Source organism: Benincasa hispida, chromosome 3 (genome assembly GCF_009727055.1).
Source record: "Benincasa hispida cultivar B227 chromosome 3, ASM972705v1, whole genome shotgun sequence".
Classification (NCBI taxonomy): domain Eukaryota; kingdom Viridiplantae; phylum Streptophyta; class Magnoliopsida; order Cucurbitales; family Cucurbitaceae; genus Benincasa; species Benincasa hispida.
In genome coordinates, this window is record NC_052351.1 from 30,843,893 (window position 1) to 30,863,598 (window position 19,706).

Sequence of the window (19,706 nt, forward strand, 5' to 3'; positions counted from 1 at the left end):
TCTTATCTTGGTAACACTACGGATAGGACCTACTTTGTAAATGTTACAAGAGTTGTAAGTATAACAAACAATGTGATCATAATCATTCATTTGAAGACATGTAAGTGAGGGTATCCTATACAAAGAGTTTGTATAAGACCACCTCGAAATGATTAGTCTTTATAACACCGTTAATTGAAGAGGTTAACATTTCACAAAATGACCATAGGTGACTCGACATCAATCCTAAGTGAGTTATAAACTCTTGTCTATGAGGACAGTCCTTTGATTTATATGGGTGAGGGTGGCCAGTATCACGAACTTAATATGTCTACCATTTTGGGGATTTGTCCAATGAGGGAGATGGAAACATAGCTATACAAGATGAAATTCTCTCCTTCTTGATATTAGGGTAAATAGATGAATTGTTCTCTTAAAAGATGATTCCGAATCTTAAACAATGAGGCTCCACCCTCTTATTTGGGAGGGATTTAGTTTATATTTAGTCTACAAACTAATTGTTCATTAAAAGGATCATTAATACTTGAAAAGTTAGATGTAATTAATAAGGTAAAACAGTAATTTGATCCAGTTGTAATTATAAGTCATTCATGAAAGGTTGACTTACAGTTGATTGGTTATATCCGTGGACACAAAAATATATCTACAGTACGAAGAGTGCAACTATGGGTCTTTATTGGAGTGACCTGCAGTTAATGAATGTTGATTAATTTATTAAAGAGTTTAATTAATTATCTCGTATCATTGGACCTTCTAATCTATAGGTTCATTAGATCCCCTTGCTAACTCACAAAGGATAAAACAAGAATCATTTAATTTTGGATTAATTTGAAATACTCAAATTGGAAATTAATTGGATGAGATACAATTAATATAATGTATATAGATACAATATAATATAAAGTTAATTTTGAATGAGATTCAAAATTATACTTTATTATATGATAGAGATAAATATTTGAATAAGATTTAAATATTATTTATATAAATGAGATTAATATAAAACTATAGGTTAAAATTAATATAAATGAGATTCATGTTAAAACTATAGCTTATGTGAGAGGATATTATTTGAATTGGATTCAAATGAAATTAAAGGAAAATTGCATTGTATAACAAATATATTTTAAGAAACCAAAGCAATGACTTTAAATTTTTTGTAATTGCAGGTGTGGTAATCACATAGCAATCACATACAACCTAGATAATAATCACACAACAATCACATAGAAATAAGATAGCAATCAAATTTTCAGACGGAAGTTTTTTTGCCATGTTTTAAAAAAAAGTAAAACCTAGGGACACACACCTAATTTTCAATTTATTTTTTTTATTAAAGCTGCAATTTTCCTAAAATTAAATATATGATATCTAATTGTTAATTAATCTAATTATGTACTAAATTAGATTTAATAAATAATTAAATCAAATAAAATGAGAATAGTTATTCTCTGTGTTAGTGGATGGAAGTTTGAACTTCCTTCCAACCAAACGTCTCTCACGTTAATAAGACGTTTTTTTGGCCGAAGTTTTTTGAAGAAAAAGAATTGTTGATTTTACAGAAACATTGTCCTGTAATCTCTTCCCTTGATTCTGTCCGGAGCATAAGGAAAGACTCGTAATGGTGGCATCTTGGTGCTTATTCGTGACTGTTAATGAAAGTGTTTGTGACTATTTATGGTTTTTTAGGGAGTTCGTGCCACGGATAAGGATTATTTTGAAGATAATCTTTAGGAGATAACGTCTCTTTTTTCCTAAAAAGTATGTTGTTTATTATAGGATATTTGTAATGCATAGTAGAATAAGAGAAAAAAATCTAAAAATATATAACATTTTTTAAATATTTGTAAATATGGATGAGTTGACTAGTCAATCTTTTATTTTTTTTAATTAATTTTCAATTTCGCCCTTTCTTGTCTTATTTTGTTCTACAACATTTTTTTTTTATTTTATTCTTTCCTTTATCCGATTTTTGCTTCTTTCCTTTATTTTTTTTATTTTCTTTCATTTCCTTCTTTTTTTCTTTCCTTTTTTCATTTTTTTAATTTTCTTTTCTTTCTTCAGTTTTTTATTATTCTTTTTTTTTTCTTTCTTCGGCTATTACTTATTCCTTTTTTTAATTTTTATTTTCTTCCATTTCTCTGATTTTTGCTTCTTCCCTTATCTTTTTTTATTATTTTATTTTCTTGTCTTTCTCCGATTTTTTGCGTCTTCTCTTTCTTTTCCTTTTCCTTTTTTAGTTTTTCTTTCATTTTTTCAGTTTTTTCTTCCTTTTTTCTATTTAATTTTCTTTCTTTTTCTTCAGTTTTTGCTTCTTCTCTTTCTCTTATTTTTAAAATTTTTCTTTCCTTTATTTGAATTTTTTCTTCTTCCCCTTTTTTTCACAAGAATTATGAGGCCGAGTTCCCTACGCGTGATTTTGAAAGTCTTCAATTCATAAGGGACTTAACACCAACAAGCCAATCATCAAGTTTGATTATATAATAAATAATAAATATAAATAGCAAATGAAAGTCTATCAGTGATAGCCACTAATATTTTCTACCATTGATAGCTTAATCTTTGATTATATTTTCGTAGTTAATAGCCACTTGTAGAAATCTATCATTGATAGCCAACTTAGTGAATTTAATTAATAAAGTTGAATCTAAACTAAAATGTAAGTGGAGATGCCTAGAAGTTATCAACTAATAGAATGTTTATCAGTGATAGAAGCTATCATCGAAAAGAAAAGAGACTTATAAATGTTTGGGAAGGACAAGAAAGGGGCAAAAAGGTGTTCAGTGGTTATGATTGATAGAAGTTGCTATTAATAGCAGGTTACCAATGATAGGAGCTATACTAATAGCATGTTATTGATGATAGAAGTTATCGATAACACGTTATCAGTGATAGAATTTACCACTGATAGCACGTTATTAGTGATAGAGAACTATCACTGATAGTATGATATCAGTGAGATCATTGATAGCATTTTATTAGTGATGTTATCAATGAAAGAAGCTATCACTAATAACCACAATATGTGTGATGTTAGTGATATCGGTGATAAAACTTAAGTGATTATCTATATATCGAGTTTCTTTCAAAGGTGATAACCAATTATAGAATCTATCATTATAGCCTTAAGTGTTAATATTTCAAGGTTGATTCTAATTGATGAAAGTCTATCAGTGATAATGACTGATAGCTGCTATCAGTGATAGCCATGATAAAAGATTATTAGTGATAACTACTATTGGTAATCAAGTTGTTGGTCTTCTTTCAAAGTTGATCACTATTATAAATCTATCTATGATAGCCATTGATAGCCTTAAGTAGTAATATTTCAACGTTGATTCCAATTGATGAAAGTGAATCAATGATAGCTAATAATAATTGATAGCAAATTAAAAGTTAATATTTCAAGATTGTATTAATTTTTCTAAAATTGAAAGCTATCGCTGATAGCAACTATTATCGATATCAATTGATAGAAGCTATCAGCGATAGCAGCTGATAGAACCTATCAGTGGTCATCACTGATAGCTGCTATCAGTGATAGCAGCTGATAGTAGCTATCAGTGGTTATCACTGATAATTGCTATCAGTGATAGCCTTTAATTTGAGAAAATCGAGAAAAAGCGAAAAAAAAAAGGGTGGTTAGGCATGGGTTTTTTAGTCTTTTACCATTTTTTGATTTATATATGCAATTATTTTATCCTTGTACTACATATTCTATTATTTTGGGCTTAAATTCTATTTATGCAATTAACCCTTTATTATATGTTTATCCGATGTTCTTTTATTTCTATGTTTTTCAAAAATTTCCAAAATGAATTTCAGAGACAGATGTGTTCACGCGCTTATGAGAAATTTGATTCCTTTAAGTCAAGGTTGAGGCCACTCTTAGGCTGATCAGCCCAATATGCTCACCTCGACCTCAAAAGTCAAGGCCACTTAGGGCCAAGCAGACTTGATATACCTGCCTCAGCCTCGATATAATAATTCAATTAAAATGTTTAATATACTTGTTTCTATATATAACCAAGTAAAATTAAAACTAATGGAGAAATAAAAAATATACAAAAAAGAACGTACCTATTGTGATCTAATCTTTACTAATTAATAAAGAGCCTCTCTCTATGTTCTTTCCAATAAAATTAGAACACACAATATTGTTAAGTAAGCAACTAAATTTCCATAATCCAAGCCTCTAAACTCTCATTCTTCAAAGACTATATCCTAGATCTCTTTAAACTGACACTCAAATTGGAAATGGAAACCCTTTTTTCTTCCCTATTTATTATTTATTAAAAGCCATATAAAAACATTTTAAAATTTGAGACACACACTCACAGAAATTAGGGTTTTGTCTTCACAATTAATGAAATGAAGCTGCATGAGAATCTTTTTGTATTTGTATTGCTTCTTTGGCTTGTTGCCTCATTTATGATCCACGGTTCAAACCACCATGAAAGAAAGGTATACCAAAACCATAATTTTACATATACATATAATATTATAGGTTTTTGCATTGTTTTTTTTAATCTAATTTTTAAGAGAATTTCTTCTTTTTAATTTGTGTTTGCCAATATGATCAGCCATACATCGTGTATATGGGTGACTTGCCGGGCGAATCTCCGTCGACGACGGTGGTGGATGACCACCACAACCTGCTTTTGGACGCCATTGGAGAGTATAATATTTCATTGCCTTTATTTTCTTTTTCACTTCTTTGAATATAATTTTATTCTATTTATATATGTTTTTTGTTCATATAGTTCTAATTTTATTTTTATATATATCTTTACCTATCGAGTTTTAAAATATTCTCTCCATTTTATTACAAATTTAACGTGGTAAGACACACGTCATTCATCGATAGTTTTGGAGAGATTCATTTGATGTATATTTGAAATTATGAAACTGTAACCTTATACTCATATTTGTGGGTTTATTTATTCGTACTCTTCACTTACTAATCACACGAATTATTATAATAAGGCAAACCCACATTTTGTGCATATACTATAATTTTTTAAAATAAAATCATAAGTTATATAAACTATTAATTAAACTAAATATATATATGGAAAAAAATATCTTTTTCATCTATTCTAATTTTATTTGGTTTAGCTAATTTTACTCTGGAGTTATGAGATTTGTTTCCATTTGATCATTAGATTTCAAGATTTACAAATTTTTCACAAAATACTCACTTTCAGTCATTGATGTTAGTGTCTATTAATCATTTGAAAAGAATTTAATTAGTTTTCACTAATTTTTCGTTACTATTTAAATTAATTAAAAATTTTCATATCACAATAATTTTTAATTCATTAATTAAAAATTAATGCAAAAGACTAACATGAGTTTTTCTAGCAAGGAACGTAGGAATAATAGATCAGAAGGTACATTTGAACATCTCAACTAGATTGATCCAAAGAGTAAAGATCCAAGTGAGGTTTTTTTAGCAAGAAGTATTGAGAAAAGACCAAAGTGAATATTAGTAATAATTTGAGGGTAAAAATGTAAAATATCAAAACCTAAGAACTAGATAAAAATTTAAATATAAAACTCCAAAATAAAACGGTCTCGTTTTGAAACCTAGATGTCAAATGTAAACTAAACTCAATACTGGTATTTTTCTAAACACGTCATACAAATCTAGTTTTCAAATACAAAAATATATATTGCAACGCACTCGAATGTCAATTGAGCTCTATATGAACGTACATTTTCATAATCCAACCGAAGTTTCATAAATTCAAGCATGTGTTAAAATAAAATGGAATTTAATTAGGAATTAAAGATTTGGTAATATAATGATTGGCAGTGAAAAGATAGCGAGAGAGTCGAGAATCTACAGCTATGGAAAGAGCTTCAATGGATTCGCCGCAAGACTTTTGCCTCACGAAGCCACGAAGCTGTCAAGTAAATAATTAATTCAAATTGTATATAATAAATAAATAAACAAATTATTATTGTTCGACATGTCGTTTTAATTGTTGGACAGATGAGGAGGGTGTGGTTTCGGTGTTTGAGAGCAGAAAGCAGAGAGTTGTGACGACAAGATCCTGGGACTTTTTGGGATTAAATCATCGTTATTCTAAACGCAATCCTAAAATTGAGTCTAATCTCATTGTCGCTGTTTTGGATACGGGTGTCTCATCTCTTCTCTTTCATTAGAAATTTAAATTACTTCTTTATAAATTAATGGAATTATTAATCTTAATTTAGTTTTATTAATTGATGTTTAGGGATTTGGATTGACAGTCCTAGTTTCAGCGATGAAGGCTATGGTCCACCTCCCCCTAAATGGAAGGGCAAATGTGTCACTGGACCCAACTTCACAGCTTGCAACAAGTACATTTCTTCCTTCTCTCTCTATGTTAATGAAAATATCAGATGACAATGGATATTGTTCAAATATATTTTTGATAAAAATACACCTTTTAAACGAGTTATAATATTTACTATTTAAATTATATTCACATTTGTCTATTTAAAAATGTCAAAGGAAAATATTAATAATTTGTTTGTTACTTTTATATTACATGGATTTCTTTAAAGATGTAATAGAAAGGAATTTTATAATGGTTAGCTGTGGTTTTTTAATTTTACATCTGTAGTACTTCTCAAAACTATTTGTGTATATTGTAGATTTTGTCCACTCTATTCTTTTTTCTTTTTCTTTTCCAATTTTGGCCCTTCTTTCAATTTCATGTTTGTGTTGGTGCACGATTCTCGTTTTCTTCTTCTTCCTTATTTATTTATTTTTTTTATTCCGTCATTGTAGCATTCCTTCATTTTACTTTTTTTTAAGGAAAGCATAAATTATTTTTCTTCTTTCATTTATTTTTTTTCTGTCTGTATTCGGGTCATTTTAATTTAGACTTACAAGAAGCTCGTTTGGGTTTTAATTTCCTATTTTCACTCCAATAATTATATCTTTCCATTTTCTTTTTCTCCGTATTTTCTCCCACCACTCTCGCTCTTCTACTTATCTTATTTGATTTCTTCCGCTTTCCTCAATTTTGGGGTTTTTCGTCACTTAAAGGTGTGTATGCTTGATTGGACTTTTAAAATCTTTCTTTCTTTCTTTCTTTCTTTCTTTCTTTTTCCTTTTCTCACCCAGAAAGTGAGTTCACAATGGTTGAAGTTTATCGGTGATATCAGTGATAACCTTTAATTTCATTGAACTCTACTGATAGCTCATGATATTCTTCAATTATTGATTGAAATCCATCAATAATAAAACTTGGGTAGATGTTAGTGATATCCATGTATCAGTGATGTTAGTGATAGGATTTAGGTAGATTTTAGTGATATTCATGTATTAGTGATATCGATGATAGAAATTAGATAGATATCAGTGATATCAATTATATATATGATAAGAGTCTATCACGATAATAATATATAGAAGCCCATCATAATTTTTTTTGGAGCAATTTGAAATTATGGAAGGGCCTTCTACTATTGTTAATAGTGGAAGTAACAAATTTTTATGTATTGCTTCTTCTACTTTGGTAATTTATGTTGATTTTCATGCCATTATGAAACTTTCTATCACTTATAGCTGGAAGTGTTAATATTTCAATGTTGATAATCACTCATAAACTTCCATCACTTATAATTTTAATGGGTCAATTTTTCAAAGTTTATAGTTCTTCAAAGTTGATAGCATGTGATAAAAAGTCTATCAGTGATAGGCAATGATAGACTTCTATCACTTATAGTTTTAAATCTTTATCTTTGAAAGTTGATAATAACTAATAGAAGTCTATTGGTTGGTAGCCACCGATAACTATGATAATCAAATAATCATGATCAATCATCATTATAAACAGAGAAACCAACACAAGATGAAGTATTAGTGGAGGGCATTGTTTGAACCTGAATAATTTAGTTAATAAACAATGATAGCTAATTCAAGTTGATAGCCACTAATAAAAGTTCATCAGTGATAGAAACTAATGGCTTTAAAGTCTTAATCTTCCAAAATTGATAATCACTGGTAGAAGTCTATCAGTGATAGCTGCTCATAGCTTTCTAACGCTGATAACTTTTTAAGTGTTAATCTTTTAAAGTTAATAACTACTTATAGAAGCATAAGTGATTTCCATGATATAAGATTATCAGTGATATCCATTGATAGCTTTGAGTGTTAATCAAAGTTGATAATCATTGATAAAGATCAATGATAGTAAGGGATAGCCACTAATAACAGTTATCAATTATTTGCCTTAGGTAGATATTAGTTACATTAATGATATGAAGAGTTCAACTAGTAGTTCATTAATAAGCAATGGAAACGGAGCATCGAACGAATAGTAAACCTGGCGGAACGACGACCCGACCATAGCAGTTATATTAGTGAAATATAACTCTCAGGCAGTCAGAGTCCAAACTTCTCTGAAGCCAGATTATACCAGTTTGTCTCATGGCCAACTTAATGGCTTAAAATGAACACCAATGCACAAAACCTGAGGTCAGTCAAGTCATTTTCCAACGAAAAGATTATCTTCGAAAGGAAAAAAAACACCTAATTAATTCCAGTGGAAAAAAATCAAACGAAGAAAAAGGGTTTAGTTTAACTGTTCACTAGTTTACAGAAGTGCCCTTGAGAAGAATCTAAAAAAAAAAAGCAACCGTACAAATGTATGTGAATGATAAGAAAGGGGTAAAAAGGTAATCAGTGGCTATCATTCATAGAAGCTACCATTGCTAATATATTATCGGTGATAGAAGGTAACACTAATAGCACATTATCGATGATAGAAGCTGCCACTAATAGCACATTATCGGTGATAGAAGCTACCACTAATAGCACATTATCGGTGATCGAGAACTATCATTAATAGCACGTTATCGGTGATAGAGAGATCATTGATTGCATGATATCGATGAGATCATTAATAGCATCTTATCAGTGAAAGAAGCTATCATTGATAACCACGATATGAGTGATATTAGTGATATCAGTGATAAAACCTAGATGATATTTATATATCGAGTTTCTTTCAAAGTTGATAACCAGTTATAGAAGTCTACCATTTTTAGATTTAAGTGTTAATATTTCAAGGTTGATTCTAATTGATGAAAGTTTATCAATGATAGTGATTGAGAGCTGCTATTAGTGATAGCCATGATAAAAGATTATTAGTGATAGTTAATGTGTTAATCTTTCAAAGTTGATAGTCATTTATGAAAGTCTATCAGTGATAACCACTAATAATTTTCCATCAGTGGTGTGGCTTAATCTTTCAAAGTTATTGGTTTTCTTTCAAAGTTGATAACTACTTATAAATCTATCATTGACAGCCACTGATAGCCTTAAGTGTTAATATTTCAAGGCTGATTCCAATTGATGAAAGTGAATCAATGATAGTCACTGATAACTGATAGCAAGTTAAAAGCTAATATTTCAAGATTATATTTATATTTCTCAAATTGAATGCTACAACTGATAGCAACTACCAGTGATAGCAATTGATAGAAGCTATCAGTGTTAGTAGCTGATAGCAGCTATCAGTGGCTATCACTAATAGTTGCTATTAGTGATAGCTTTTAATTTGAGAAAATCGGAAGAAGCGAGCAAAATGATGGTTGGGCCTTTTTTTTGTTATACATATCCAATTATTTTATTCTTGTGCTATTATTCTATTATTTTGCGCTTGAATTTCATTTATGCAACTAGTCCTAATAAAAATATGAAAACTTCTTTTAGAAGACCATTTTCAATGGCCCAAATGAAAAAGGGGCTTAAGGAGCTAGAAACCAGATTTTTTACTGGGCTAGCTACTCATATTAATAGTGTGTATATATATATATATATAGCATAAAATTGAGGGGGGTTCGAGCTCTCTAGGTCTATACTAAATCTATCCATGTTTATGCTTGTTAACCTGCTTTGCCCATGAAACTAGATGCTCCCTAGGTTGTACATATCTCTGTGCAGCCTAGGGCTATGTCCAATAAAAATTGTTGGATGAATAATTTTTGTTTTTATAAAAAATGATTTTTTTTTCTTTGGGTTAAAAAAAGAGGTTGTCCTTTTTGTAAAGGGAATGACAAATTACAAAATTTCTCTTTTTACCTACTTTACCCACTCTCAAACTTGAAGTAACAAAGGATAGAATTGTATTTTTACCTACCATGTAAAGTCAAAGAGTTCAAAAATAATTGACGGGCTGATTTTTTGAAGAGTAAAACTTAGGTGCAGACTAGGCTGCTTCTATCTTTTGCAGTCGAGCCACGTGTCAAACATTTATTGGCCTATAAATTATGTTTTTTTTAATAATATACTTTTTGTCAGAGCTAACGTCGGTTATGTTAGGCTAAAAAAAATGATTTACGTTTCCCTCTTTTCCAACTTTTCAGACTTTTAAGTGAAGAGACTCACCTCAAGTAATTGAGCGAATAACAAGTTGTTTTGTATATCCATAGATATTGTTTGTTGGTTTGTAATCGACAACACAACTATTGTTTGTGCATTTTTTTCTATAATATTTTTCTAATTGAAAAAATAATCATTAGAATAACAAAATGTATTTACTCTAGAATTGAGTGAATATATGACATATTGTTTTGGTACCTATGTGAGGGTTATAATGTAATTTGATGAGGAAGAAACTTTGTTCGATTTCACATTTTGTTTGTCTCCTCCTTTCAAGTGGATCTTTCATTCGATTACGAGGATGACCAACTATAGGCTTTATCTTAATTTCAAGTGCTTCTACTACATTATCTCCCTTTAAACTTGAATCCTCTATATTGCTTGCATCATTATTTTCTACCAAAATATTATTTTCTTCTCCAAATCTTTGAGCAATTGAATAAAAATGAGAAACAAATTTTAGTCCAAGAATGAGAAACAAAAATGAACCCACATGGACATAGACTGAGGTATGCGGATTAAACACTGGTAAAACACCTTAGAAAGTGCCTGTGAGAAGTCTTTAGTCTGAGAACTACATACAATTTGAGAAGTCAACCAAAAAGAAAGAAAAATAAGAAAATTAAAGATGAAGTGTGCTTTGGGTTTTTCTGTAAGACGCTTACAGAGTTTTATGAAAGAAAATAAAAAGAGTGAGAGAAAGGGTTTCTTCTACATGACACTCATGGAGTTTTATGACAAAAAAAAAACAGAGAGAAAAACGTTGATATAACAGAGTTTAGTTTAGATAAAATGTTTTATATTATAAGATCAATAAAAATCTAGTCAAATAGATTTTTGCCACGTGGCTGGCGGCAAAAGATGGAGACAGCTATCTAAGTTTTACTCTTTTTTTTTTTAATTTACCATGGAACAGCAAAGTGATCGGCGCAAGCTACTTCGATCTGGACAACGTAAGCCAATATCCAGAGTCGAGCGTGGCGGACACGGAGGGGCATGGTTCTCACACGGCGTCGACGGTGGCAGGATCGACGGTGGAGGGGGCGAGCTTGTACGGCCTGACCAAAGGAACGGCACGCGGCGGCGTGCCTTCAGCTCGAATTGCAGTCTACAAAGTGTGTTGGAATATTTTCTGCAGCGAAATGGACGTTCTTGCTGGCTTCGAGCAGGCCATCGCCGACGGCGTCGATTTGATTTCCGTCTCCATAGGCTCCCTGCCCATGGATTTCTTCAGGGACGGCCAAGCAATTGGGGCTTTCCATGCCATGAAGAAGGGAATTTTAACGTCCTGCGCCGCCGGCAACGACGGCCCTGAATTGTCCACCGTCGAAAATGTGGCGCCTTGGATTATGACCGTCGCTGCTACGGCCATTGATAGACGATTCGTCACCGCTTTTAAACTCGGTAATGGCAACAAATTTACCGTGAGTCTCTCTCCCTCTTTCTCTAAAATATTTTTTGTGTAATTTTTTTAAAATTGAATTTACTGAAAATATTTTCTCTTTATAAAATTACTTTATATGCTGTAAATTGAAGTAAATTATTTTTAGTTTACATTACTTATATTATATGAATCCACTACATTTTTTTAGTGAAGTAGTATTTACATTTTATTTTACTATAGGAATTAGAAGGCTTCGAACCATGAATGCAAGGTAATAATAATATAAAGTCAGTCAATTAATTAATACATACAATTCATGGTGAATAATTGCAAAAAAAAAAAAAAAAAAAAAAATCTAGGTGAAGCTTGGATTTTTCCTAGTGAGCATAACTAGGTAATAAACACGGCTTTTCACCAAACTAAGATTCAAATCTCTAATACTTCGCTATTATACTAAAAAATATTCTTGTTTATTCTCTAAATTAAAAATTTATGATATTATTATTCTGATGAAAATCCATTCAAAATATTTAATTTTCTAATACCTTCTATATATAAGTGAGAATTTTATACTAGAAAATTAACGATAAATACATAAAATAATGTATTTATTAATTTATTATTGCATTAATTATCTTACATTTAATTAATTACTTAGTTGAATAGAGTTCTCCATAAAAATTTTAAAACAAACACAATATTTGATTTTTGAGCCTTATATTCAAACACATAGAAATCCAAACATTTACGTCTAAGATATTCAACTCCTATAAAACTTATGATTCAAGTACGTCAAGAGTAATGTTTTCTCATTTTTCTACTTATACTGATTCTATCATGTTGTTTTAAATATTGGAGTCTTGTTTTTTTTCTTATTTTTTAAAAATTTATTTTAGGCCTTATTTGGCTTATTTTAGAAATTATAAAATGTTGTTCTAGTTTTCTTAGAATTTACTTGAAGATCATGTTATTATTTTGGATATATGCAAACCTGTATGAATAATCCAAATATGCTGATTTAATGAAGTGAAAAGCAAATAAAATTTTGGTAGGGATTTTCCATCAACACTTTCTCGCCAAAGAAACAAATGTACTCTCTTACAAGCGGTGCCAAAGCCTCCAACAATGGCACACCCTATCAAGGAAATGCAAGGTATTAAATATATACATATATATATATATATACATATATATACATATATATATTAAATTTTTGGTTAAACAATATGCCGGTCAAGAGATTCGAACCTCGACCAAGAGGTAGAGAGTATATGTTTTATGCTAATTGAGTAGGCTCACATTCAAAACGTTCTTTATTTTTCATTAAAGTTGAAATGTGATGACAGTGCCTGTGATCCAGAAGCTATAAGCCAGAGCAAGGTGAAGGGAAAGATTGTATATTGCTTGAAAACTTACACAGATCCCTACATCAAATCCTTAGGAGGCACTGGAGTCATTCAACTCACTCAACAACAAAGTGATTATTCCTCCATTTTGCTTCTTCCTGGGGTTGCCATCCCTTCTGTCTCTGGCAAACTTATTGATCTTTATATCAACTCCACCAAGTATGCTTCTATCTTTTTTGTGTGGGAACTCTCAGAATTCCTGCTCCTTTTTGTTAATTTTATTGACTCAATGAACACAGGAATCCTAAAGCTGTCATTTATAAGAGTAGAACTGTCAAAGTTGATGCTCCTTTTGTTGCCTCTTTCTCATCTAGAGGGCCTCAGTTTATCAGTAGTAACATTCTCAAGGTATAACACAAAACAAATGTCTCTTTGATTTCTCTATTCTTAGAAACAAGACTAAGTTTCTATGGGTAGCCTGATCTTTCTGCACCAGGGATTGACATCTTGGCTGCTTATACAAAACTAGCAAGTTTGACAGGAGATATGTCAGACAGTAGATATAGTTTTTTCACTGTAAAGTCAGGTACATCCATGGCCTGTCCTCATGCCACGGCGGCTGCTGCATATGTTAAGTCATTCCACCCCGATTGGTCTCCAGCTGCAGTCAAGTCTGCTCTCATGACTACAGGTGAGTCTTTCATGTCACCGTATTTCTATCAGCTAATGTTCAAGCGTGACTAAATCTGGTTTTTCCTGATAAATTCTAGCAACTCCAATGAAGATCAAATCCGAGGACGTTGTGCTCGGCTCTGGAGCAGGACAAATAAATCCAACCAAGGCAGTGCATCCTGGCCTTGTTTACAATATCTCGTTCAACTCCTACATCTCTTTCCTCTGCAAAGAAGGCTACAACAGCACAACAATTGGCCTACTTGATGGTAACAAGAAGTATAACTGCTCCAAGATCAAGCCTGCACAAGGAACCGATGGTCTCAACTACCCTACAATGCACAAACAGCTCTCAGATCCTAGATCTGCCATCAAGGCGGTGTTTTATCGAACAGTGACTCATGTCGGGTATGGTGCATCGTTGTACAGGGCAAATATATCATCCCCAGATGGCTTATCTGTCAAAGTTTTTCCAGACACCCTAAATTTTGTTAAGTTACATGAAACGAAGACATTTAAAGTTGTGGTGAAGGGAAAACCTATGCCAGAAGGAACATGGACTCAATCAGCTTTACTTGAATGGAACGATTCTAAACACATAGTTAGAAGCAATATCCTTATCTACAGGCAATTGAACTAAGTTTTGATATAGTCTTTGGTAGAAATCTGGATGATCAGCTGCGGGTTTTGTTTTTGGTATTAGCGTCACGATTAATTTTCCTTGTAAATAATGATTGATGAATTTATCCTCTTCATTCCTTTTTGTCCAACAAGTGGTACTTTGTTTTCTTAGTTTACACGAGAGAGGGCATGGAGAAAGTTACAATGGCTAACGATTGCACTGCTCTAATGAAAGTTCAAGAAGATTTTATATTTTGTACCTTAGTGGTGTCTTTTGCATAGTTTTGCAACACAAAATCATGAACCGGTCATAGGTAAGCTATCACCTCGGTAAATTACACTTTCAAAGAATCTACAGGTTTGCATGAGGTAAAGATTTCATTACGTTTTTGTATTTATATCTCAGGACAGCAAAAGTGTTGGGAGAGGCATTACAATATCGATAAGGATTCAACATTCGCCCACGAAAAGGTGAGAATGGACAGCAGATAGATATCTACTTAGTACAATGCATACTATATATTAAGCATTAACCATAGGAAGCAAGGGAATATTAATTTACTTTTCAGAGGAATGATCCTGATAGCCATTGCAGAGTTCAGAAGGGCAATTTACAGCAGGTAATGCAACATTTGGACCTTGTGTTGTGGGAACTGTTGGAGTTAGATTAACAAACTCTAAGGCTTGTACTCTAAGTTCCACAGGATAGTCGGCGACACAACCAATTCTCGGACCAGCTCCTGTTGTCCACTTAAGTGAGAGTTGATGCCCCAGTTGATATGATTTTGCTGTTTTCTTGGAATTTATCCTCTGCAATATGGCAGTCGTAGGGACTTCAGCTCTTGGACTCGGCAGACCTCCAGATAATGTCCTTTGGTATTCTGTTTTGTTCTCAGTTTTGGAAACTTCAGCTAATTGGCTTGATGTTATATAATTCTCATCTTCCTCAAGGGTTTCACCTTTAGGAGAACCTTCAAAGTTGCCTCCACCTTCATGGTTATAGCTTTCAGAATCTTCACTGGCCTTGTAGATCTAAAGACAACAATAGAAAGGCGAAAAGCTGATCATGACTTCGAATCATCTTTATCAGGTTTATATTCCCACAATTTTGGAATTCTCAGAGTAACAAAAACCCCTAAATAATAAATACCTTAACTTCATCGAGATTTACTCCATTCTCATGAAGAAAGGATAAGAAACTGACAAGACTAACGTCTGTTGGCCGATAATGTCCACTGTATGCTGATATGGTCTAACCAACAACAAAACCATTAACATCAGAACACTAAGCCTTGAAACTGACATTCTAAATCTGAGCATTAGAGTGGGAGGAAGATGAGCATAACTCATGTCTCTACAACTAGAACACTGCAAGCATATATGTACAATGTACATTCCCTACCTTAAGAACTCCGTCCTCGGTTGCCAGCCTTCCAGCAGCTAATGTTGCACCCCCGGCCAAGAAGCTAGAGTGATGGAACATTCCCTTTATCTTCTGCAAGACATTGGCATGGTGTTATTAATTTCATTGCTAGGAAACAAAATATGAAGGCAACATGTGTTGAAATTCTCACTTCACCAGCATAAAGTTTCTTGGCAGTGCACATGACAAATATCCACTTTGCTCCTCGAGATCCTTTGTTTGTGTCCAAGAGTTTTCCAGATTGTTTGTGGATAATTTTGCCATGCAGAATTATGTATTCGTAATTTTCCCTCTCTTGCTGAAAACAACCTTGACAATGTGTTACTCAATCGTTGTTGAAACAAAAGAAAAAGGAATAAGTATTTGAGTCGGCCTTTTTCTTCAGTAGGAAAGAACTTATCTGAATTTTAAAAATTATAGTTGATAAAAGTACTTACAGGTCCAAGATACACAATACATTGCTGCCGGAGTTTCGATCTCGGGCACTCATTTAGTTCTAAATCCTTTCCATCTCCTACATCCAGCCTGTACAGTGAAATATAATAATATGATGATCCATTAATTAGCAAACATTATCGCTGAAACGTTTGGCAACAGGAATGGAAAAATCCATGACATTCTTACCAAATATTTTTACATAAAACTTGCTTGGTCATAATCAAACTAAGCATATACTTTAATCCATCAACTTTAAGCTTTTCAGTCAGCCAGTCAGTGATTTAACATGGTATCAGAGCAAGAGGTTATGTATTCAAACTCCTAGTGTCATTTTCTTCGTTTTTAATTATATTGATTTCCACTTATTGGATCTTCTACAAATTTTCAAGTCCATAAATAAGAGGAATGATTAAATGTTGTTAGAACATAATAACTTTTTTGGTGTAAATTGTGCAAGAAAACCATGTGATTGAACACGTAATATCTCTTTAAAAATGCAAATCACAATAGAAATTCTCAGCGGAAATTATAGTCTAACAAAACCAAGTAAAAACAAAGTTTGAAAGTATTATACCACCCATCTAAAAGTTTAAGGTAATAGGTGAAGTAAATTTAATATTATATCAACACTAATATTTGGAGCTTGAAATATGTGAAAGTCCCAACGAGTGGAAATCAAAATTAATTGAAAAACAAATAATGTTACTGGAATTTAGATACACTCAGCTTCTTGGATCTCTTGCTTGATACCATGATAAATCATTTGAACCAAATTTATCCGTTAAAACTTATATAAGAGCTCTAACTCAAAGACAACTTTTCTAGTGATCAGCAAGAAAAACAATTAGGAAAGCAAGATTGAGAGATTTTTCAAGTATCAAGCATGTTGAGCAAATCTTTCTCACCAATAGAAAAAAGGTTGACCGGCGTCACCTCTACACCACTCTTCGTAGTACAGATGCAAGTTATGCCCATATCGATGCCGTGGATCAATCTGCAAACCAAAATTGCTTAGGGGAAAAAAACAGAGAGAAGAGAAACCCATTTCCAGAGATAATGGAATTCAATAGTAGAGATGTGAATTACGGCTTCGATCCAATGCTGAAAGGCTAACTTCTGTGCTTTTCCATCCTTCGACAATCCCTTGCCCACCTGCAAAAAAAATGTCCAAAAAAGCTTCACCAATGTGAAAAGTGAACCAAGCCCAGAGAAGATCGCTTCCTATTGGATTCATACCTTTGAAGCATTTAACATGATTCGACTCCATCGAGAAGCTGCAGTTTCAGGTTTAGAGAAATTGAAGAAAGAAATAGTACTGTGATTCAGTCTGGCATAGTCTATAGCTCTCCACCTTCAGACCACAAATCCCCATTAAACATTTTCCACGATCAAAAGAAAAACAGAACAGAAATACCCAAAAGGCAAAATGTGGGTTACCAGAGTTCTTCGGCCACAACAGCGGAATCAGCCAACCTCCGGCGAGTGCGGTAGCTTCTATAGACCTTCTGGAGTTTCAAGGCAGCTGTCGGCTCCCTCAGAGATTCGATGGGAGAGGAGTTCAGGGCGAAGGGAGGAAAGGCCCCATCGGCGCTAGATGTGGAGGGAAAGCCATTTCGAAGGGAGGTGGAATCGACGGCGGTAGGGGAATGGGGCATTTCCGTCCGGGGAGAGGAAAATGGGAGGGTAATGCGGTTTAAGGAGTAGGAAAAAGGAGATTTATCGGTGATTGGGACACGGTCAAAGGCGGTTGAGAAGCTCTGAGTTTGAACCTCCATTGAAAGACTGTAACAGAGCTGGAGAAGCAATCAGATAATGAAAACCTGGATTTTCTGGACGTTAGAAAAACCAGAGTCTATTTAGAGAAGGTGATCCACCATTTGCTTTGCTTTGCATTTATTCTTATATGAATCAATACTTTATGCTATCTTCTCCATTATTTAAATCTGACATATTTCACCTAACTATTTCTTTTTCACTTTTAATGCATTTATTCAATTACAATCCTTTTAGAAAATATAACAATAATAAATTCCATAGTTGCCTCCTAGGTTGTTTAGGCAAACTCTTTCTTTTCTTTAATATATATATATATAATTGTTTTTGTTGTGTGATTGAAATGTACTGAAAAATAGGTATAGTACGAGTGGTACTAAAGTTTGATATTATATAATAATCTTATTTTTGTATTGTCGTAAAAAAAAAACAATTAAATGTAAAGATGAGACATGAAAAAGTGTTTTATGTATTAAGCTCGATGTGTAATATAGTACTCTAATGTATTAAAATTCATCCATTATGGGATTGTACTTTGAAAAAGGTTAAAAACCATTAACTAAATATTGATGTATTGTCAAATTATTGTTGTTCAATCTATTCGAAAAAGTAGACTCAATATTCAAAATATTATTTGACAGAATGTAACTCATCCATCAATATAATTTATATTGTCCATTAACAAAATTTATACTTTTTTAAGTAGTATGCTCCCTCATCATATAAAATAAAGCAATAATTTAATGATACATAGTTTTTGTATCAATATTTTTTAATATGTAGCTTAACAGTATGTAATTTGTTTTTTCCTTTTTTTTTTTTTTTTTTTTAAGTTGAAGGTTATAACCTCTGTTCTCCACACTCTCACTTGTAGGAATTGTACTAAAAATTAAAATATGGTATATTACTGGTTATATTATTATGGTTGAAATTGGAGAGAAAATATTTATAAAAAAAAAAAAAGTAAAAGGTAAAAGAACAATATCCACATAAAATGGGGGTGGGAGCATTTAAAGAAGTGGTATCAAGTGTTCCACTTTGAGTGCACAAAGTGTCTTTCTCCAATGCAACCGACTTTTTGTTATATTCAATTGAAGATACGTTGACATGTCTATCCTTAATTATTATTACTATTATTATTAGAATTATTCTCAAATATAAAATAAATAAATAAATAAAGTCTAACTTATTTATAAATATAACACAATATCACTAGATTATTAATGATAGATATTGATAGAGAGGTAGGGATGAGGAGAAATGTCTCCTACGGGGACGAGGATGGGGAATCCCCCACCCCACTCCGTCCCCATTGTCAACTCTAATCACCGATATTGTCACTAATAAACAATGATATTTTGATATATTTAAAAATATTTTCAACAATTTTATCATTTAAAATAATTACCCTTTTATTATTATTATTTATAATTTCGACTCATAAAAATATGAACTGTTTTCAAATATAAGAAAATGAGTCAACTTATTTACAAATATAACGAAAGGTCATCAGTAACAGACAGTGATAGTTAACTATCACTGATATTATTAGACACATATGGATCTATATATCACTATCATTTTGAAAATATTTTCAGCAATTTTACCATTTTAAATAATTACCCTAAAAGTATTAACTTTAAAAATATTAATAGGTGTTGTATA

At 32.1% G+C, this 19,706-nt stretch overlaps 2 protein-coding genes across 2 annotated transcripts; one reads left to right on the plus strand and one right to left on the minus strand.

Moving 5' to 3' along the window:
- The first annotated feature begins 4,371 nt into the window (after window positions 1–4,371).
- LOC120073754 (subtilisin-like protease SBT4.15) lies at window positions 4,372–14,955 on the plus strand. The gene is made up of 12 exons (XM_039026581.1): window positions 4,372–4,464; window positions 4,584–4,678; window positions 5,819–5,916; window positions 5,999–6,145; window positions 6,243–6,348; window positions 11,301–11,808; window positions 12,821–12,921; window positions 13,115–13,333; window positions 13,414–13,522; window positions 13,592–13,805; window positions 13,885–14,721; window positions 14,814–14,955. The coding sequence occupies exons 1-11, from the start codon at window positions 4,372–4,374 to the stop codon at window positions 14,424–14,426; spliced, it is 2,232 nt and encodes a 743-aa protein (XP_038882509.1). The 3' UTR covers window positions 14,427–14,721; window positions 14,814–14,955.
- On the minus strand, window positions 14,767–18,185 carry LOC120073755 (IQ domain-containing protein IQM3-like). Its single transcript, XM_039026582.1, has 9 exons — window positions 17,706–18,185; window positions 17,505–17,619; window positions 17,355–17,420; window positions 17,174–17,262; window positions 16,268–16,355; window positions 15,982–16,128; window positions 15,810–15,902; window positions 15,558–15,659; window positions 14,767–15,439 (listed from the first exon to the last, which is right to left on the minus strand). Exons 1-9 carry the CDS (start codon window positions 18,041–18,043, stop codon window positions 14,966–14,968), a joined length of 1,512 nt encoding a protein of 503 aa, XP_038882510.1. The 5' UTR covers window positions 18,044–18,185; the 3' UTR covers window positions 14,767–14,965.
- Between the last annotated feature and the right edge of the window lie 1,521 nt (window positions 18,186–19,706).